General features: G+C 38.7%; 1 protein-coding gene across 1 annotated transcript in view; it reads right to left on the bottom strand.

Moving 5' to 3' along the window:
• Positions 1-23,501, bottom strand: part of XPO5 (exportin 5) — a 56,847-nt gene that overhangs the window by 25,740 nt on the left and 7,606 nt on the right. Inside the window, exons 6-15 of the mRNA XM_054569411.1 lie at positions 18,904-18,930; positions 18,323-18,508; positions 17,419-17,495; positions 12,100-12,199; positions 11,183-11,266; positions 9,988-10,113; positions 8,749-8,839; positions 7,298-7,426; positions 5,559-5,677; positions 1,392-1,547 (exon numbers count right to left, since the gene is read on the bottom strand). Of these exons, the coding sequence (XP_054425386.1) occupies positions 1,392-1,547; positions 5,559-5,677; positions 7,298-7,426; positions 8,749-8,839; positions 9,988-10,113; positions 11,183-11,266; positions 12,100-12,199; positions 17,419-17,495; positions 18,323-18,508; positions 18,904-18,930 (1,095 nt within the window). The remainder of the gene's footprint in view (positions 1-1,391; positions 1,548-5,558; positions 5,678-7,297; positions 7,427-8,748; positions 8,840-9,987; positions 10,114-11,182; positions 11,267-12,099; positions 12,200-17,418; positions 17,496-18,322; positions 18,509-18,903; positions 18,931-23,501) is intronic.

A 23,501-nucleotide genomic window follows, 5' to 3' on the forward strand; every position in this document is an offset into this window, starting at 1 on the left:
ATCAATAACAATTCTGTGAAGTTTTTTTAAACAGTAGTTATAAAATTTCCAAAAAAAAATCCTACAAGTGTTACAATATGGCTGTGAAAGGGCTTTCAACTGGTATTACAAAGTTTTAGATGTTTGTTTTCTCAGCTAAGTAGAAAGGATTTGAGGTTGACAATTTTACCATCAAACATTTTACAAAGATAAAGGCCACAGAGTCCCAGAACAATCCATGACATCACGCAAACACTCAGCTACAGTGATGCCTCTCCCTTCTCCACTTTTTATTAGAAGTTAAGTGATCGACTTCCCTAACTCCACTGCATAACTTCCCATTTACTCTTTAGCCCAATGCAATATGACTACTGCCCTAATCACTATAATGGAATAAAGCTCCAACAAAGGTCTAATAGAGAAACCTAATGAACCTTCTCCAGTTCTTAAGAGAATTTCAGCTGCAACAAATGAGTCCACCTTGTCAAAGTTATACTGGCCTTTGTCACACATTTTCTCCACTCCTCTGGCTCTTCCCCCACCCCTTTGGGGCTTCTTATTCTTTGTTCCCTTCCTCCAACGATAGTGACCTCCAGGGTTCCCTGCTTGAGCCACCTGTCTAACTCTACAGATCCTCTTCCCTAGGGCTTCACCTCTACTCTTGGTACTTCCATGATGACACTGTCTTAAGTTTATCTTGTAACTTTCTAAAGTCTAGACCTTAAACCTCAAATAGCCAATTTAATTTGAGGTGCCTCCATCTAGCTATTGTACATATATTTCAAACACACTATTGCAAAACAGAACTCACTCCCTTTTCTTCCTTACTCCTACTTCGCCTAATGATCCACTATTCTCCCTCAGGTGGCACTCTACTGCTCACCTTGTCACCTAACTGGAAACCCCAAAACCCTCTCACAAATCCTCTCTCAGACTGACAGCATTCTCTGATACCCTCTCAGGAGTGTCCAACCTTTTGGCATCTCTGGACCACACTGGAAGAAGAGTGGTCTTGGGACACACTTTAAATAAACGCTAACAAAAACTTGTGAGCAAAAAAAGGTTTTAAGTAAATTTACAATTTTGTATTGGGTCACATTCATAGCCATCCTGTGCTGCAGAGCTGCAGATTGGATGCCCCTGCTTCTTTTCCACTGCTCAGTGTACACGTCTATTAATTGCAGTGCCACACGGGTACACCTGTTTATGTGGCTTTCTTCCCAAACAGAGTGTTCCTAAAGGATAAGGCTTTTCCACTAGTATGGTGCCTGATCCACAGTAAGTACAGAGTAAATATTGGATAAACAAATAAATGACTATTTGTTTATTAGCTTGTTTCACACATTTTCAAAAGCAATTTACATATATTAGCTTAGAAATGCCAAACTATTTACAAAGCAGTTGAAATTTACCTTAGAGAAGACCTGGGGCAGGAACTCTGGTCTGTAGGTGACAAATGGAAAGAGCGCTGAGACATCAGTGAGGACACAAGACAGAATGAGAGGGTCCTTGGTGTCAAAGTTCAGGACCATCTGCAATAGCTCTAGTCCATCAGTAACAGGGATTGCCTGTAATACAGACATGAAAAGGCATTTGACATGGCTGATAACTTTTCCTTTGGACTCTAGTTTATAATTACATATTATAGTTGCCACATATGGTCTTACATACACAGCTTTTTAACTCTTAAAATTTGAAGCTTTACTCAAATTATTAAAAAGCATTATTATTTAATAGCATTATTAAAAATTTTCATATATGCCATCTTAAAGATACAGCATCTCCTACTACGAGAAAAGGAGACTATTTTTAGTTCTTTATCATTAGTAAATAATGCTAATATAGATCTTTGCCAAAAATTTGGCTACTTCTCAGTTATTGCACTTGAATAAAAGATTTCTGGGGATGGTTAGAATCACTGGATCAAAAGATGTAAATATATTTAAGTCAAGTTGCTTTTCTTCTTTACAGGTTTTATCAATTGACTTTTTAAAAAAATTTATTGATTTTACAGGGTGGGGGGGAGAGAGAGAGAGATAGAGAAAGAGAGGGGGAGAGAGACAGAAACATTAATTTGTTGTTACCCTTATTTATGCAATCATTGGTTGATTCTTTTATGTGCCCTGACTGGGGACTGAACCCACAACCTTGGCATACTGGGACGACACTCTAGCCAACTCAGCTACCCAGCCTGGGCATCAATTGATTCTTGATCCATTAATGTGCCTTTCTTACCATGTTCTCAGAAGCAGTAAGTTAATTCTCTAAAACTTTTACTTATTTAAAAGTAAAAAAAGTTTATTTAAATTTGCATTTCTTAAATTACTGAGGCTTTTTTCATATTTATTAACTACTTTAGTTTCTCCTCTATATATTATCTGATCACATCTTTTATCTATGTCTCCACTGGATTCTAGTGTTTTCATCAATTTACACAAACCTCTTATTTTGTAAGTAGTAGGTACAAAATAGGCAGGGGGAAGTTAAGAATAGCATAGGAAATGGAGAAGCCAAAGATCTTGTTTGTACGACCCATGGACATTAACTAAGAGGAGAGGGGTACTAGTGATGAGGGGGTGCAGGGCAGAGGGGAATAAAGAGGAGAAAAAATGGGACAGCTGTAATAGCATAATCAATATATTTATAAAAAACCTCTTATTGTGAAATATCTCAGGTCTTTAAAACAGTATAAATAATACTTTTATGACCCTCTATACAACTACTTTGAGAAGTACGATGTTACTGATACAGTGGTTGCTTAATGCACATAACCTCCTTTTCAGCCATACAGGCAGCCCCCATCCTGAATCTGGCGTTCATAATTTCAGATTCCTTCATTTCTGTATACCTTTGCCCCAAATGTATACATTCCTAATTACACAGTATTGTATATTCACTTTTGTAGCTTGCTATTTTGGGTCAACGTATGTTTATGAGAATTATCCCTATTTCTTGTATAATCCTAACTCATTTTCACTGGTCTATAATAAATATATTACAATCTATTCTATACAATATATTGGTGAATATTAAGTATTTTTCTTGGCTTAACACACAAGGCCTCTACACGGGTCACTCAGTACACATGTGGGGTTTCCCCTGAGTCCAGACTTAGAAGTAGAGGTGCTCGGTTGTAGGGCTACATGTCTTCAACTAGATATTGCCAAATTATTCTCCAAAATTGTGACATCAATTGTACTCCATAAGTGATGATTAAGATATAAGCTATTTTTTTTAAATCCTTACCTGAGGGCATTTTTTTTCATTGTTTTTTAGAGAGAGAGGAAGGGAGGGAGAGAGACTGATTGGTAGCTTTCTCGTATGTGCCCCAACTGGGGACCAAACCTGCAACCTGGGTATGTGTCCTGACCGGCAATTGAACCCACAACCTTTTAGTCTGTGGGATGACAATCCAACCAACTGAGCCTTACTGGCTAGGGCAAGAGGTAAGCTTTTTAGGGTAAGAATTATCAACCCCATAAATACTTATTGCAAATACTGTTCCCAGTTTGCCTTTTAAAAGTTAATTTTATAAGTTAAAAACCATATGCAATTAAAGCCATTAATTTTTGGGGGATTACTTAAATTGTTTTTCAACTTTTAGGAACCTTTCCCTAAGCAGTTAACTTTCCCTAATGCTATTTATTAAATGATCCAATCCTTCTCATTCATCGTATATGCTCCAGATTGTTTCTGGACTTTACTCCAATGAGCTGTGTCTAATGCCAGTTCCACACTGCTTTAAAATATTGTAGGTTTACATTTTACTATCTCAGGCAAATCAATTTCCATCTCTTTCAAAATGTCATTTTTTTCTCCTCCAAATCTCTTCCCTACATTAATCCAGTGCTAAAGCAACTAAAGTAGGGTTTTACCCAATGTTCTTGGATCCATACAAATGGGAATACAAGCTCAGCTAATGTCACTAAGAACAAGATGAATAGCTTTTCAACCTTTTTAGCCAAAGAAGCTCTCAGTCAAATTCTCACATAATAGAAGCTGATCTGCTCTGACTGACCCATGTTTAGAGTAGGTATTGAGGGCAGAAACTAAGTAGTCTGTAAAACCATCAGACTTAGGTAATACTCTGCCAAGTAAGAAACTGATAACAACAAGTGGGAATGTACCAAGCTATCTGTCACATGCACAGTCCTGAGACATAAAATTGTTACAACTTCATTAAATAAGCCGGTGAATAATTTAATAATATTTTCAAATATTCATCTCTCTTGATTAGGAATGCTTATTCTGACCCATCTGTTTTTGAAGGGGTGGGGGGAGGTCTTAGAGTCAAGTTTACTTTAAGTAATTAACATGCCTAAATACCACCACCTAGGATTCTCCTGAAGAAAAAAGTATTTATTGCTATTTGTTTTTCTCCCTACCACTGGTTATGAATCTTACCAAATTTCTAATTGTCATGTAGCCCACATCTTTCTTGTATATACATTCCAAACTTTTTCTGTATATTTCAACTAACTAGTATTTAGTATTTTCACCAAATACCATCATATTCAAGGACTTACTGCAAAGTCCAACATACAACCAACCAGACACTCCCCTCTCACCTCCCCCAGTATTACCAGTCCCTTGCATACAACTTAAAAACAAGTGCTTGACAAACCCTGACCTTCTCTTTCTCCTGCCTTCAAGCAGGATTATACCAACATATCTGGATCAATTTCAAGATGTCTAACTTAAAAAAATGCCAGGCAAGGAAACAGCAGGGTCATTACCATTGATTTAATAAAGGGCTTTTTTGATTTGCCATACTTACTAATATAAGTCTCATCTAAACGTAAAAAAGTACTAACAGTGAAAAACACAGGATCCAAGTAGGGTTTTCCACTTACATTTTGGAATAAACTCAGACTGCCATCATTTCAAACTGAAATGAATCAATATAAAAACTGATGAAGTTAATGACCTTAAGATTTAATATCTTATTATGCACTTGTAAGAGAAAAACACTATATCCACCTTTCTTCAAGAGACTTAGATTCTTTCTACAACTAACCTAGGATACACTAAAATGTAATTAATGCCAAAAGACTGATTCAGTCATTTTAATTTAATTAACATAATTAATATATATGTGCTATTATCCAATTCATTATAGCTTCAGCTAAGGTAATGTTTTAAGAGGGTGATAGGTGACAAGAAGTATAGAAAAACAAGACCTATTTATTCAGTTATTCAGAGAAGAAAGACACTGATCATCCAACATGAATATTCTGGTCTATCTGCCATAAACTGAAAAAGAGGCTTAATGACAAGTATTTCAAGATTTTCCAATTCAAGGTTTGGAATAGTTACCCTACTTGTGGTTCAATGTACTATCAGGGTCATATCATGCCCTTAAAATGAACACTAAACATTGTAGGGCTTAGAGTCAGGGAGACCTGAGTTAGCTCTGCTATTGACTAGCCATCTGAACTTGAGTATGTTATTTAACCTTTCTGAATCTCAGTTCCCTCTTCTGTAAGATCCACATCCACAGATTTTCTGACCCTTCTGTAAGTTTTTTTTTTAAAAAGATCCAAATCATTACACAATCAGCATGGGAAACAGTTACTTACTTCTTTATCTAGTGTTCGAAACATCTGGTTGATTACACTTTCCAAAAAAAAGGTCATGGCTTCCCACTGCACAAAGGAAGGTGAGAAGATGGAGCAGAGGCCACCTTCTCCAGTTCCAGCTGTAGGAAAACAGGGTTTTAAAACACACTCACAAACACGCCAACACTGTACGTGGGATCACAGAACGCAAAGAAAGACAATGGAGCCTTAGGGACTACTTAGTAATTTCACAATTAAAGGTACAAAATAATCTAATCCCTCGCAGTTTAGAAAAAGAACAAAAAGGAAAAGGAGTCTTTATCCTGCTTCCACCTCTTCTAACGAGCTGTCTGAATTCAGCTCTGTAAGCCTTGTCTATAAAACCATTTTGAATACTGAATGAGAATATACATGTAAGCATCAAAAACAGTGCTTGGCCAATTACAGGCAATTGATAAATATTAAGTTCTCCCTTCCTCTTCCTTTATAATCTGTTCATGGGAATCTAACTAATTAAGATATTTGAGACCATAAATAATTCTTCCAACAAAGAACTGATGTAAGATACAAAATGCTGCCTCACATCTGAAGCCTCAGGACAATTGCAAGGGCTATGTCTAGAGACCTGCGCCACCCTCCAAGATGACAAGAATCATCAACCCACATCACTCAAACAGCAAGGCACAGGCAAAAAGAATTACAAATTACTTTTATTGCTTCCATTAACGTTCCTATTTACTAGCTTCATCTTGGTGCAACAGACTGAGCCACTGCAAACATTCAAGTTACTACATACCTAGGACCTTCAAAATCAATTGTGAATATGCAAAACTGAAAGCTAAGTCCCTTGATTGTTAATTAATTAATGTACTTGGTAATTGACCATTACTATGGACCTTTTTTTTAAAAAAGATTTTTTTAATTATTTATTTTTAGAGAGAGGGAGGGAAACATCAATGTGTGGTTGCCTCTCCCATGCCCCCGACTGGGGGCCTGGCCCACAACCCAGACATGTGCCCTGACTGGGAATTGAACCAGCGACCCTTTGGTTTGCAGGCCAGCACTCAATAATCCACTGAGCCACACCAGCCAGGGCATTATGGACCTTTTTTAAAGCAGTGATTTACAATTCTCTCCTGCTCTATAAGTCCCACTGCCCACAGTATGCATGCATTAAGGACAGACAGAAGATACGGAGAACAGAGAAATTACCTCACTTATGCATTTGGGTAGAGGGGGGTGATTTTGATTTTATATAAAGTGGCATTTTCCAAAGGCTTTGAAGTGGCCAAGTGGGGAGGCCTTGTACTGCTCCTGTTATACCTGACTAACAGGACATCCCTTCTGAGTTTAGGAATGGTGTTATGCAAAGCTTGGTTGAAAAGCTTTAAAAAGTTAGGCCAAGACATGCAATCTAAGATAGTACCTGAAGTGAAATTATGAAATCAACAGTAAACAATTAGTTGATTTAGTTAAGAAAGAAAAATGAAAGCAAAACTGAACACAGATTTACATTTATTTATCTATTTATTTATTTATTTTACCCTAATTTAAACAGACCAAAAATTTGGTGTTATTTACTTTCTCTGTGTGCAAATGAAAAGGCTCACTTCTGAGAATGGAACTGGGCAGTGAGCACAGCTATTTTTGAACACTATTAGCATATTGTTCTGAAGTGTTACTCGGAAGGTTTACTTTCTATGTAGTTTTGATACAATATTTCACTAATGTTCAGACATTTAAAAAAAAACACAACTTACAGTTTATGGACCCAGTATCAACAGAAGTTGACAGTTGATATTTTAGCCATTCCCCAGCCATCTGGAAGCTAGTCTTGGGATCCAAACGACACGCTAACCTCATTACCTCTCCTTGTTGGGCCCGGGAGGCTGCCAAGAGAAAGATAACTCTGGAAACTGATATATAATAGGTACTTTGTTAATGTTCATTCATTTATCCATCCCAGGGGGAAAATGTTTGAAGAAACTGTTTTGTAGACTTGTGCTCTGAATGTAACAAATATTCAATAAAGCTTTGTTAACAAATCCAGACATTTCTAAATATAAACCATCTCTGGAAACTGCCCTATAAACTAGCTCCTGTAAGTGGCAAACTAAAAATGGTCTCTCAATTCTTTTGGAAATTAAAAGATCAGGATGCTACAGATGTAAAATGGTGTGACTGCTGTGGAAAAACAGTTTGACAGTTCCTCAAATCATTAAACATGAAATTACAACATGACCCAGTAATTCCTTTTCTAGGCATACACTGAAGAGAAATAAAAACATATGTATACTAAAAAACTTGTACTCCAATGGTATAGCAGCATTATTCTAAATAGCCAAAAAGTGGAAACTCAAATATGCATCAATTTATGAATGGATGGATAAAAGGAATATATCCATACAATGAAATATTGGAAAAAAGAAATGAAGTACTGATACATGCATGCCATACCACATATGAATATTTAAAACATTATGCTAAGTATAAGAAAGCAGTTATAAAATAACACATTATATAATTTCATTTATATAAAATGTTCAGAATAGAGAAATATAAAGTGAATTAGTGATTGATTGAGGCAGGGGAAGAAAGAGGTGATTGGGAGCTGACTGCTAAAGGGTACAGGGTTTCCTGGGGTCATGAAAATATCCTAAAATTTTGGTGATGGTTGTACAACTCTGAAAATACTAAAAAGCATTGAATTGTATACTACAAATGGATGAACTGTATGGTAAATGAATTACATCTCAATAAAGCTGGCATTTAAAAAAAAAAAGGGAAACCAGACTACGGAAAACTCAGAATGTAATTAGAATATTAAGTTATATGGGTTTTCTTTTCTTTCTTAGACTACCCACAAGGTAAGATGGTATTTAAAAAAAAAATTCAAGACTTACATACAGTTACTATCTTATAAAAATCAACATCCTAAGGCAGTATTTGTGCACGTGTGTGTGTGTGTGTGTGTGTGTGTGTGAGAGAGAGAGAGAGAGAGAGAGAGAGAGAGAGACACACACACACAATGACAATACTAGGCTTTTGAAATAACTGCAGTTCCAGCACTCTCTGCAACATGAAACTAGAGATTAAATAGAATGTTGTCCAGTTTTGGGGCTCCTGAGTATAAAACCCTAAGGGTCATGCACCATGCTTTGCAACACTAGATACATTCTGAGACTGTTGGGAGGAATTCTGGGTCACTTACAGTTGAAGAAAGCATTGAAGTCCTCATCACTGTCAAAATCAAATCGAGAATATTCACAACTAGGGCTATCTGTTTTAGAAGGAAAGCCCATCTGGAAAACGAAAAATATTTGGGGTAAGGGACGAAAACTGATCTACCAAGAGTCTTGAACTGCAGGAATTCAAGCACTTAGATGAGTTACAGTTTACATGAGATATTTTATGACAAATAACTGCTCTCGCCCTTCTGCTATGTTAGGACACAGTGAGGAGGTGGCCACTATGAACCAGGAAGTGGGTTCTCATCAGACCCGAGTCTGTCAACCCCTTTGATCTTTGACTTGCAGATCCCAGAACAGTGAGGAATAAATGTCTGTTGTTTATGGGGAAAAAAAAACCCCCAACTGCTTCTGGTCTATCCCAAGCCCACAATTTGCTCCTAATTCCAATAATTGTAAAAGTTGTAGAAAAGAGAACACTTTTATTTGGTACTCTTTTCCAGATTCCTCAAGGAGAATTTCAACTACAGATTTTGTTAAGGGTCTGAGTACAAAAATGTCCCAACATAAAGTGCTAATACAGTATGAAATCGGTAAAAAAGAATTGAGAACTATTTGTTTCCTTAAATGTTGAACACTGAGAATAAGCATGGAACTTTTTATGTTTCATTCAAAAAGTAAAGAAGACCATGGCAGACAAGTAGGACCCAAGTGCTACGTGCTAAGCGAATGCCTTGAGGAAATAAAAAATTCCTTGAGCAAAGCCCATTCTCCAATTTTACAATTTAAGATTAAGCACCTGTCAGCTGCAAGAGACCTTAGCAGGTCTCGGGGACTGCATAAGTAACACTCTACTGCGGTAATGAGCAATTTGGTTGCCATCTCCCTTCCTTTACATTCACCTTCCTCTCACTTGACCTTCAAACACAACCAGATATTAATTCCTCTTGGAATCTTCTTCACTCCACTCTTTCCACTTGTAACCTCTGAAAAGCAACTACCCCATCGCATGGTCATGGTCACGATCACTGCTCTTGCCCTATCACTTCTTTTCCATAGCATCTAGTCCAAGAGGTGGTATATAAGTATTCCAAGACAAAGTAGATATAATAATCAGTACGGATTGCTTTCTTCTTGAGGAATAAGAGAATACACCCAAGGAAGGGATCTTAGTGACCAAGGTAGGGATGGTAATGATGTCAATCTAAGTCATATTCTGTGTGTTCATCTACATCCCACATGTTTAGATTCCCACTACATACCTTGACCAAATTCGTCATAGAAGCACGAAGATATTTTGGTATTATTGCTAATAGCAAAGGGTCACGGGATAGAATCTCATGCCGAAAGAGGGCTCCCCAAGTCATTTGAGTTGAAGAACGCAGAAACTGAAGGGAAAAAAAAGAAAAGTAAAACCTGTTTGCCCTGACTGGTGTGGCTCAGTGAGTTGGGTGTGGTCTCGCTAACTAAAAGGTGGCCAGTTCAAGTCCCGGAAAAGGCACATGCCTGGGTTGTGGGACAGGTCCCCAGTTGTGGAGTGTGCGAGAGGCAACCAATTGATGTTTCTCTTGCACACCAATGTTTCTCTCTCTCTCTTTCTCTCTCCCTTCTCTTCTCTCTAAAAATACATAAAAAATCTTATATATAAAAAAATATAAAAAGATCTGTTTAAGGATTTGGACTTTATATAACCAGGATTGTTGCTTAGCCCGGCAATTATCAAGTTTATTTTTACATGGAAATAAACATTTATAATACTTTGAGCTGTCCATACTATATACATCAGTAACGACTGACCATTCATTATGAACCATACATTAATAAGACAGACTGTGTGTCAGGTGGAATTCCTGGAGTGTGAGCTGAAATCTACTACTTTCTCTTTTATGCAAGAAAGGTCATAGGAATCTCAGGGTGGTATTATAAGAAAAATATTGAATTGGATGAAATTAATTTGTATTTAAATTATCTTTAGTAGCAAATCACCTGCGACATACCTCATATCTGATTGAGCATTATCAAAAAGGTATTACCAGAGGGGAAAAGCTATTGACCTTGATGGTGCAATGGTGGTTCAGGAAGAAGATTCAGTAATTCTCTTAATGAAATGATACTACAGGTATTTTAGCCCTGGCTGGTGTGGCGCAGTGGACTGAGTGCTGGCCTGCGAACCAAAGGGTGGCTGGTTCGATTCCCAGTCTAGGGAGCAACATGCCTGGGTTGCAGGCCAGATCCCCTGTAGCGGGGTATGCAAGAGACAATCACTCATTGATGTTTCTTTCCCTCTCTTCCTCCCTCCCTCCCTCCCTTCCTTCCTCTCTCTAGAAAAAAATAAATAAAATCTTAAAAAAAAAAAAGTCATATTTTATATATGAGCTGCTAATTACTGCAGGCCGAAGTGCTTGGTTTTGGCTTACCTAACAAGAATTTTTGAAAAGTTACCTGCATAAAGTTTACCTGACTTGGATGAGTTGTGAAAGCAAGAAAAGATTCCAGGTATTTCCCGAAGTTTGCTGGTGTTTCTACATTAGAATCCACACCCTGTTGGACAAAAGTCCATTACATTAATGATACTGATTAGGGGAGGGGAGTGGGAAGAGTGGAATAACAAATACAGATAACTTAAACCCTCAAAAAATTTCAGTTCTGAAATGACTATATACTTTGTTGTGGTCTGAGGAAGACCTCCTTTCAGGACTTAAAAACAGAAAAGTTACTTTACCTCCCTAATCATCATTAAAATCCATCTTGTGGTCAAACAGTAAAATAAAAAAAAGTATTCATTTCAGAAATCACAGAAAGAAGAAATCCATATTATTTCTTTATATCTGGTCTACTTACATCTCTGTGACCCATTAAATAACCACCCAATGGTATGTGTTTTATGCCTGAAGCTGTATCCTCTAACTATTCAAGCTACCACAAAAAGACATAATATCAAATATAAATGTCTGTACCAATAGCCTATCTTTCAGCTTATAAGACTGAGTACCAAATATTTCCCTAAAGATATTTATAGGTAAAGCAGACTAAATCTATACTGTTTCATAATCTAATAGGACTTTAAGGGATAATGCACTTAGCAGACTGTTTTTTACAACTACCAAAATTCACAAGAATAGCAATGCTGACTTTATGGAATAACATATGTGGATGTCTGCTGTTGATATTAATAATTGACCTGTGAAAAGAAATTTATATCATCTAAACCCTGTTAAAAGAATTTAATCTATAGAGCCATGTGAAACAGTCCACAGGGCAATGTTCCATGAGGCTAAAATCAATGGCATGTGTCAGCCCTAACACAAATACAACTTTCTAAATGCTCTCCTCAAACAGCTCTGAAAGTAGTGCTCCAGGAAGGAAGCGCTCACCAGCAATGCACAGAGCTGATTGCCCAGGGCACACAGCACCTGACAGAGTCTCTTCAGGAAGACATAGTGTTTTTCCACCAAGCCTCCTCCGTCAGCAGTCCTGTAAAGATGAGAAAATAGTGTGATTTGTTGCACATCACGAGAACAAAAGGGATTCCCATCAAATGGAAATGCATGTGGTCTATGCTTCAACATTGAAATTTGTTATTAAAGTTAAAAACAAAACAATCAAAAAAAGACCGTCCAAACTGAGAGATCAATGAAGAATAGTATTCAATGCCATCTCATCCCTTAAGAGACACTCTCATTTGGGGCATTATATGGTCCTTGGGTATTCTGGAATAGTAACATAAACTCTGAGTATGACTCCAGATAACAATGTATATACTTATATACATAAAAAAGCTGCACAAAGACATTGGTTGATACCTAGTGAGAACTCAGAGAGATCCCTAAGGGAGCATGTGTAACAGCTTCTTTTACCATGACAAAATTAAAAGGACTATAATCCAGAGAATGAAAAGACAAGTCACAGACTGGGAAAAAAATATTTGTAAAAGATACATCTGATAAAGGACTATTTATCCAAAATATACAATAAACTCTTAAAACTCTACAGCAAAAAAAATAACCTAACTAAAAAATGGGCTAAAGGCATCTCCTCAGATACACAGATGGCAACTAAATATATGAAAAGATGCTCCACAGACTTCTGACCAAGATAGTGGCATAGGTAAACAAGGCTTGCCTTCTAACACAACCATATCAAAATTAAAACTAAAATATAGAACCACCATTACTCAGAATGGTCAGAAATTGAGATGAATGGAAGCCTGACAATTTCAGAATTAAAGAAACCATATCCATCCAGACTGGTTTCACATCCATGTGTGGTGGATAAAAATTCAGGAGGGATATCTTGAAAGCAAGTCCCAGCCCCACACCAGGCCACCCAGCCCAGGGTTCCAGTGCCAGAAAGTTAAGTCCACATAACTTCTGGTTGTGAAACCAGCAGGGAGTGAGTTGATGGAAGAACTACCAGAGCCCTAAGCAGTTCCTCTTAAAGCACCCCCACACGCACTTACTCAGACTCCCTCCCTCTGAGCTCCAGCACCAGGGTGGCAGCTTGAAAGGCACCAGTGGCATACTGGGAGGAACGGAAGTATCTGGCATCAAGGTGAGAGCTGGGGACAGCTTTCTCCTAGACAGACAGGCAGAGGCCATTGTCCCTTTTATGAACTCTCCCCCAACAGAGCCACAGAGCTGGCAGGCTGCCATATCTGACACTCTATCAACCTGGCTAACACTGTTTGCCTCACCATGGAGATTCCCTGAGGCTTGGTCCCAGTCAACTCACAGCTGTTAACAGTGGCTTTTCCACATGAATGGCTAGTCTTGGCTCAGGCTTCACAACTCTTAAGTAACAGCTGGTGTAAGTGAGCCCTCAGCTCTATACTTATAGCTAAGTGGCCCCAGGCACGACACTAGCAGCAGCCAGACTAGATGCAGAGCTTGGCTTCAACTGGGTATCGCCAAGCCCTGCACAAGTAGCAGCCATCTCAGATTGCTTTATAGTTCAGGCAAAGTGGTCCCGACAAAACACAAGTTGGGGCAGACCTTGGCCTGTACCACCCAGGAAGCTCCAGGGCCTGAGCACTCAGTGGACAGCCACAGACCACATCGGAGCACAGCTGCTCTGCACAGCTGGTCCTTCACGGAGGGCAGAGGTTGGTGGTCTGTGGTCACAGCCAGTCCTTGCAGCTGATTAGAAGGTAAATCTTTCCCATTGACCTGCCAATAGGAAACAAGGCTCAACTACAAGAGGAGGGTATACTCAGCTCACATGAAGGGTGCACCTCAAGTACCCAACTTAGATGATGGGGAGGCTGTGCCACTGGACTCTACAGGACACCTACTACATCAAACCATGCTACCAAAACCTAATAACATAGAAACAAACACAGGGAGACAAAGAAATATGGCCCAAATGAAAAACAGATCAAAACTCCAGAAAAAGAACTAAACAAAATGGAGATAAGCAAACTATCACATGTAGAGTTCAAAACACTGGTTATAAGGATACTCAAGGAACTTAGTGAGGACCTCAACAGCGTAAAAAAGATCCAGTCAGAAATGAAGGATGTACTAATTGAAATAAAGAACAATCTACGGGGAAACAACAGTAGAGTGAATGAAGCCAAGAATCAAATCAATGATTTGGAATATAAGGAAAAAAGACCAACCAACCAATCAGAACAAGAAGAAGAAAAAAGATTCTAAAAAAAACAAGGATAGTGTAAACAGCCTCTGGGGCACCTTCAAGAGGTCCAACACTCACATCATAGGGGCACCAGAAGGAGAAGAGAAAGAGCAAGAGATTGCAAATTTATTTGAAAAAATAATGAAAGAAAACTTCCCTAATTTGGTGAAGGAAATAGACATGCAAGTCCATGAAGCACAGAGTCCCAAACAAAATGGATGCAAAGAGGTCCACTCCAAGACACATCATAATTAAAATGCTAAAGGTAAAGATAAAGAGAGAATCTTAAGAGTGGCAAGAGAAAAGCAGTTAGTTACCTGCTGGGGAGTTCCCATAAGACTGTCAGCTGATTTCTCAAAAGAAACTTTGCAGGCTAGAAGGGATTGGCAAGAAATATTTAAAGTCATGAGAAGCAGGAACCTACAGCCAAGGCTGTTCTATCCAGCAAAGCTATCATTTAGAATGGAAGGGCAGATAAAGAGTTTCCCAGATAACAAAAAACTAAAGGAGTTCATCATTACCATACCATTATTATATGAAATTTTAAAGGGACTTACTTTATAAAAAGATCAAAACTATGAAAAATAGAAATGGCAATAAATCCATATCTATCAACTACTGAATCTAAAAAATAAATTAAGCAAACAAGAACAGAGGCAGAATTATGGATATGGAGAGTATTTTGATGGTTGCCAGATGGGAGAGGAGTGTAGAAGAACAGGTGAAGAGGTGAGGTGATTAAGAAGTACAAACAGGTAGTTACAGAATAGCCATGGGGATGTAAAGTACAGTATAGGAAATAGAGTAGTTCAGGGAAGGAAGTAGCCAAAGAACTTATAAGCATGACCGATGGACATGAACAATGGTATGGGTATTGCCTAAGGTAGTGGGGGTGCTGGGTGGAGGATGGCAAAGGGGGGAAAATTGGGACAACTGTAATAGCATAATCAATAAAATATAATTAAAAAAAAAAAAAGATGTTCCATAGGCCATCAGAGAAATGCAAATTAAAACAAGATATGACCCCACATCTATTAGAATGGCCAAAATCCAACAATGAGAAACCAAATACTGTCAAGAATGTGGAGCAATAGAAACTCATTGCTTTTGGGAATGGTATACCCACTTTGGAAGACTGTTTGACAGTTTCTTACAAAACTAAGGATACTCTTACCATATAATCCAGTAATCATCCTTCTTGGTAATTACCCAAAGGAGTTGAAAACTTGTGTTCACATAAAAGCCTGCATGTGTATAGCATCCTAAATTTGGAAGTTTTTAGCAGTTTTATTCACAATCCCCAAAACTTGGAAGCAACCAAGATGTCCTTTGATAGGTGAATGGATAAATAAACCCTGGTATATCTAGACAATGGGATATCATTCAGTACTAACAATCTATAGAACATAAAACACCAAGAGTAAACCCTAAGGTAAACTATGGAGTTTTGATGATTTTATGCATCAATGTAGGTTTTTCAATTGTAACAAATGTACCACCCTGGTACAGTGATGTGGATAATGGGGGAGACTATGCATGTGTTGAGAGAGGGGGTATAGGGGAAATCGCTGTACCTTCCCCTGAATTTCACTGTGAACCTTAAATCGCTCTAAAAAAGAAAGTTTTTTTTAAAACTATAATAAAAGCATGACTTTGTGTCTCATTTTCATTTAGTTCTGATTGTAATCCCTTATCTGCTATTTTAGACTCCAAATAACTCTTAAAAAAAAAAATAAAAGTTATAACTTACTTAGTGGCAAAACCTGACCTGTAGTGATGCAAAACTACTTACAGTAACAAGAATTAATAATGAGGCCCTGGCCGGGTATCTCAGTTGATTAGCGCATTGTCCCCATACACCAAGGTTATAGGTTCAATCCCTGGTTAGGGCACATACAAGAATCAATGTTTTTCTCTCTCTCCATTAAATAAGGGGGAAAAAAAAAGGAATGAATGATGACTACTGTGGACAGCAGCCACATTAGCTGTGTTCTGGAGATAGTAGAGTATAATGTAAAAAGTTGTGGCCTTGAAACAAGTAAGACCTAGGCTATAATAATACTGAAGGACAGTATGGCATTATGGTTTCCAATGCAGGCTTTGGTGTCTGATTGCTTGGGTTTGGATCATAGTTTTGCTAATCATTATCAGCAGCACAAATGGAGATACAACACCTCAGGGTGCATCTCATGGTCTCTACGTAACTAATGGGTCTTGAAGACAGTAACTACAGTGGCTACTCAAAGACCTATATCACTCATTTAATTAACAGGACCCCTTAAAAACAGAGCAGTAGTCTCCATAGGAAAGCCATCATAAAAGCTACCTTAGAACAGACAGTAAGAGATTTTAAGTAATACATATGTGTCTCATATCTTTTCACTTGTCCTTGGGACTAAGAATCAGTGATAAGTATTGAAAAGATACTTATCTTAGTCATACAACAGCTTCAGCTATTGGTAGGACATGGTTCTACATGACTCTGGTAAGAAACATAGTATCAGGAATGCCTTAATATTTTCCAGAGCAATGGGAAGAAAACAAGCAGAAGCCACTATTTTAGGACATTGAATATGTTTATAGGTTTTATGCACACATTTCTTATTGAACACATTTGCTCCTGCTGTTTCCAAAAGCCTCAACACTTCAGGCATTAACTATTTTGATAAGGAAATCAGGGAGGAATGTCTGAAGTTCTATAGTTAAAGCAGGCCCTGGGACAGACTCACATCCAGATCTAAGCAGTCTCAGGCATAGTCACCAAGGCGACTAGGAGGCTTAGGGATCATCAGAAGCAGACAAAGAGAATCATGGAGATGAACTGTCTGGAGAAAATGGGGGAAATTATGACTGTGAATCGGTGCTGAGTCAGTGGCCACAACTTATTTCCAGTATAATGTCTTCAAAAAGAACCAACAGTCCTTTTAAGACTGCCTGATTTTCTTATTAGAAATACTGTCAATTCACTGCCAGCGTTCAGATAGCAACTTCAGATATATCCAGGAATGATATAGGAATAACAAAGGAATTAGAAAAAACATACAAAAGTAGATACTCACTGTGCAGCAGAGAGTATATAATGCATGGCAACATCTCCAAATAAGACCATTAAGGGCTTCCGGTCTTCCAACTTGCCCTAGACACAATTTTAGGGAAACACAGGTAGTACAAAAACTATATTATTAAAAGCCTCCAATTACTAACATCTTCTTTATATAATCAAATATAATGTCTTCATAATTTCTCATATAGTCCCTGGGCTGGCTGAACCCTAGAGCAAAGCTGGCTTTTCAAAACCTAAACTGGAGCCTTGACTGGTGTGGCTCAGTGGACTGAGCACCTGGGAACCGGAAGGTCACCGTTTGCATTCCTAGTCAGGGCACATGCCTGGGTTGTGGGCCAGGCCCCCAGTTGAGGGTGTGTGAGAGGCAGCCAGTCGATATTGATGTTTCTCTCCCTCTCTTTCTCCCTCCCTTTCCCTCTCTCTAAAAAGTAAGTAATAAAATCTTTTAAACAATTTTTTAAAAACTTAAATCTAGATAAAACTTATATTTTTAAATGGGATATGACAGCAAATATAGAAACAAAGTAAGTGACATCTGAAGATAGCATTCCTATGGGGAAAAGAGTCATAGTCATGGTCCCATTAGTTAGTGGCCACCATCTAAGATTCTTTGACATAAACATTGAGTTTTAAACTTTATTCTACTTTTATCTCCTAAGTGTGAAGTGCCAAGATTCACAGGTGTTTCAAGAACCAACTAGCCTGACAAACCTCTGCATATTTTGCCAATAAATGCCTAGAATATTGGCAAACTGTTGTTCGAAAGGGTTGAAGAGTTAGTTGACCAAAAAACAAAAACAAAACAAACGTTTAAGTGTTTTTCTGCCGCAACAGACAAGCACACAAACACACCACTCAGAGACTTCAAGGATAAAAGTCATTTCGAAGTGGTAACCTACTTTTCTGCTGACTGCAATGAGAAGACATTCAGCTGCTCCCAACTGAAGCTCCTGTTCATTCAGAAGCAGGCACAGCACCTCCAGGAGTTTACAGTTTTCAGCAGTAATGTGACTCATGGACACCCAGTCAATGTAACCTGCTAGGGTGTTTAATGCTGCCACTCCTACTCGACAGTTGGCTTGAGCCTGAATAAAGAAGAAGTAACTTTTTAACCATTAAGTTCTCACTAATAGACAAGGAAGCAGTGGTTATACCTGAGCTCCTTCTATTTTCTAATTCTAAAAAGAAAATGATTTTTTAAAAATATACTCATATAACAGTCGCTAATAAGAGATTAAAAAGTATTTTTTTTCCTGATGAAAACTTTCACTTCTTAAACACTGGCATTCTTAACAAATCAATAAGACCATGTTGATATAAGTCCACTAAATTTCCTTCAAGAAATCTCAAATATTCTAATTTTAACTCCCTTCCACCTTAGCTCAGTAATCAAATAAACCAGGCTAAGGGCATCCTCCACTAAACGGATACATCCTGTACCTCAAAAAAGTCTCCTTCCAACTCCACAAAGAGCTCTTACCTTTGGCTCCTGAGAATTATCTGTATTCTGAAAGAAAAGAAGTATAAGGATCCAATGTTTTTAATGAGTAAAAGGCTATGTAATAACTTTCCATCCCCATAATCAAGGCTTTCAAATAGATTCTCAAATATAGACTCAACTTTCAATCTTGGAAAGAATATGCCTTTACCAAGAACACATAACTGATATCCCTCCTAAGAAGAACAAGTCATTTTAATTTTAGCAATATGACTAAAAGTTAGTATGTAAAGAGCTTACACAAATTTGTCAGAACATTCAGATCTGCAAATATAGTTTCAAAGCACACGATTTACAAAGAAAACTGAAAGATGAACAATAAATAAGACTCAACATTGCTAGTGATGAAAGAAATACAGTTTAAAACAATGTTTTAGCATGTTTTCCAAGTTAAAATAAAGACAAATTATAACGGGCAAAGGTACATTGAAATGATGTAAGTTAATGGAAAAAGCAAGAAACGAGACTGAATCAGTACAATGTATTACCATGTATGAATGGACAAAAAGGAAAAAAGCGTGTACACAAAAATATTAGCTGCTAATCAAAATGTTTAGTAAATGTACAATTATGACTAATTTTTACTTATATTCCAAATTCTGTAAAAATATTACATGCCTATAATTTACAATTGTATAAAATTAATATTTTCCTGAGGAATTTTTGAAATTAAAATTAAGAGTAACTCCTGAAGACCATTAACAGAAAACTACAAGCAGGCATAGCAACTTCTGAAGTACCTGAAAACTTTCCACCATGAAGATCATAAAGGACTTGTTTTACAATTCCTTTTCTCAACTATCAAAACTACTTTTTTCGCCCTAGCCTATGTGGCTCAGTTGGTTGGGCATCGTCCCGTGAACCAAAAGGTTGCCAGTTTGATTCCCAGTCAGGGAACAGGCCTGGGTTGCAGTTTGCTTCCCAGTCAGGCTGTGAACACTGTTTCTTTCCCTTTCTCTCTCCCTTCCCCTCTCTCTAAAATCAATCATGTCAAGTGAGAATAAAAAAAGTTTTTTTTCACAAAGAACAAATATTAAGCCTTCATTATTAATAGTGATCATACAGATGTGTAAATAGGGTAGAGATGAATAGAACATCATCTTTCTCATCAGCATCTACTAATGCTGCCCAAGGAGCAAAAGGGATCCAAGTGACAAGAGCAAAGTCCAGTCTCTCTTCTCCACTCCTACCAATCCTTCATTCTTGTCTGGGTCCTCCACACCCCTGGGACCAGTGCAGGAGCCAGATGATGGGACAGGGAAAGTGAGCCTACTCATCCCATCATTGTTTACCATTCAACCTACTCTCCAATTGGGAAGGTGAAAGGATAGAAGAAGAGAAGCAAGTACGAGCAAACTGAGAACTTCAAGGTCAAAGAGATGGCTCTGGGTGTGCCCTGGTCCTGTGCACAGGTGGTAGCCAGTCTAACAGATGACAGAAACTAAAACCGAGGCTAAAGAAAAACCCAACAGTAGGTGTTTCTAACATATTTCAGACTGTCACTAATCAGCCCTGTTATGGCACATTGGCTAGTTTTCTAGGGCAACTAAGTTTTCATAATTTGTTCTCTATCTCCTAGGTATTAAATCTCCCAGGAGAAAACAAAAGAATACCTCTTCACCCTCAATACATAGGTGTTTTGTTTTCTTTTTAAGAAAGAAATTTTGAGTTTATTTATTTTAAACAATTATTTTTCTTCTTGAATGAATGAAATAATCGATCCCTTTGGATCCATGCCGCCAAATCCAATCAGGCTTAGCTGTGGGCAAAGAATGTGAAAATACTGAAACTTTTTCTTTTATTAAACAATACACAGCCAGGTCAGTTCAGTTGGTTCATATTAAAGAAATTCTGAGAGGGAGAGATCCTTTCATTCCCTGAGGAGGGCTGGAGGTTCAGACACTGGGAACTCCAGACTAATAATCTCGGCACAGGCTCCAGGCCTGTGTGATATCATCCAACTGATATCAGACGGGAACCTGGCCCAGAGCAGGTCTGCCCAGGGGAAGCCTATATAGTGTGTGGGTTCTTGACTTCATGAAGGAAAGATTTCACAGCACGATCCCAGGTGATTTTGACAGCACATTTATTAAACCTGGGGACAGTGAAAAAGGAAGGGCTCAGAAGAGGAGAAGCAACAGGAGAGGGCCTAGGTGGGTTGCTTTGGCTCTCTAGAGATGTTATAGGAAAGAAATGAGCCTAGGCACAGCTTCTTTTGCTCACTGGGAAGTCAGAGAAAAGGGGGCCTTGGAGACAGGCCTGGGGAGTTAGTACGCAATGAGCTGCTGCTGCCCACTGTGCCCCCGGTTGCAAGTCTCATTGGGCCTTTAGAGTTTAGGAGATGCATGTCTCAGAGGGAAGAAAGGCATGGGCATGCTCCCGGGAGGGAGAGTGTGCCCATGTAGGATTTTAATGCAAGTATTTCCTTGATACTTTCTTTTGAAAAATCTCAGAGAGATTTTTTTTTTTGTGGAAAAGTCCATTCTAATAAAAAAGAATGGGGCTTGAATTCTACCCAAACCACTTATTAGGAGGTCTTTCATAATTACCCCCTGAACCTTGGTTTTCCTCATCTGCAAAATGGAAACAATATTTTCTGATTCTTAGGGCTGTTTTGAGGATTAAATAACGTAGAAAGTGTAAAGAAGTACAGGGGGTGGCAAAAGTAGGTATACAGTTTTTCTTATGGAAAATAATACAATAATTAATAGCCTTGGCAACCCTATCTGGAGACACGTTTGTTGTGGGGGCAATGCACCAACCACAGGCAAGACCATTTCACAGACAAGCTACACTGGCATTCAAGAACAAGGCTCCTGGCTTCAAGTTTAAGATGGTGGAGTAGGAAGATCCTCTGACTCCTCTCATCGACACTAAAACTGCAACTACATATGGAACATCTATCTCTAAGAATGACCTTAGAAGACTAGCAGAACAGATTTTCTATAACTACATATATAAAGAAAACACCACACTGCAACAGGTAGGAGGAGTAGAGACTAAGTCTAGTTGGGATCTACCCTAACCCCTACTCCCCATGCAGTGACTCACAAGTGGGAAGAATATCACAACTCAGAAATCATCCCTGAAGAGCAAGGGGGTCCGAGTCCTAGCCTAGGGAACCTGCATCAGGAAGATAAACCCCCAGTGGGGCTTACACCTGGGAGAGACAAAGGGTTATGGGAAACTTGCATTGCATTCTTTTTGAGTCCTGGCACGGAGGCAGCAGTTTGAAAAAGCACCTAGGTGACATGTGAATGTGATAAATTGACTAATTTTAGGGTGTCTGCTAGAGGGACAGGGATCTGTTGGAACTTTCTCCTTAGTCAGAGGTGCCAGCAGGCACCATTTCCCCTCTTTTTCTTTACTCTAGATGATCTGACACTGGCAGGCACAACTTGTGACACTCTCCATTAACCTTGCTAATGTTGTTCACCCCACGCTGGCATTTTCCTGAGTTCTCATTCAGACTAGCATGCCGCCAAAGTGGCTCCTGCCCTGCCACCCGCAGTGGGAAGCCTCAGCTAGCACCAGCACACAGCAGTGTCTCTGCAACAGCATGGCTGGGCCTTGCAGCCAGCGACACCAAAGGCTTGCCTTGCACACCAGTGAGTCCTCAACAGTGTGGCCAGGCCTCTAGCCAGTGGGCCAGGGACCAGCCAGTGTGTCCACAGAGGTTGTGGCCCAGCCACAATAGGAAGCCACACTAGTCCACCCAGGTAACACCTCTGGAGCACCTGGCTCTGGTGACAAGGGGGATTCCACCAAGGGGCCCCACAGGATACCTTCTAAACAAGGCCACTTTTTCAAGAGCAGGAGATTTAGCTGAACTATCTAATACATACAAACAGGCAAAATGAGATGAGAAGATAATATATTCCAAACAAAAAAAGAGGACAAACCCCAGAAGAATTAAATGAAACTGAGGTAAGCTGTCCACTAGATAAACAGTTCAAAGGAATAGCCATAAAGATGCTCATCAAACGCTGTACACAATGGATAAACTCAGTGAGAACTTTAACAAAGAGATAAAAATTATTTTAAAAAAAGGACCTATCAGAACTAAAGACTATAACAACTGAAATGAAAAATACACTAGAGGAAATCAACAGCAGATCAGATGATAGAGAAGAATGGGTCAGCAATCTGGAAGACAGGATAGTGGTAATCACCCAATTGAAAGATCAAAGAGAAAAAAATTTAGGAAGAATGAGGATAGCATAAGAGACCTTTGGAACAACATCAAGTGTACATTTGAATCATATGGGTCCCTGAAGAAGAGAGAGAAAGAGGGATATAAAATCCATTTCAAGAAATAATGGCTGAAAACTTTTCTATCCTGGTGAAGGAAAACAGACTTTGAAGTCCAGGAACTACAGAGAGTCCCAAACAAGATGAATCCAAAGAGATCCAACCCAAGACACATTATAATTAAACTGTTAAAAGTTAAAGATAAATCCCTGATTGGTGTGGCTCAGTGGGTTGGGCCCTGTCCTGGAAACCAAAAGGTCATTGGTTTGATTCCTGGTCAGGGCACATGCCTTGGTTGCAGGCCAGTTCCCCAGATGGGGATGAGCAAG

This window comes from Pteronotus mesoamericanus, unplaced genomic scaffold (assembly GCF_021234165.1).
Source record: "Pteronotus mesoamericanus isolate MK-2021 breed Mesoamerican mustached bat unplaced genomic scaffold, CSHL_Meso_final contig_20, whole genome shotgun sequence".
In the NCBI taxonomy this organism is placed as follows: domain Eukaryota; kingdom Metazoa; phylum Chordata; class Mammalia; order Chiroptera; family Mormoopidae; genus Pteronotus; species Pteronotus mesoamericanus.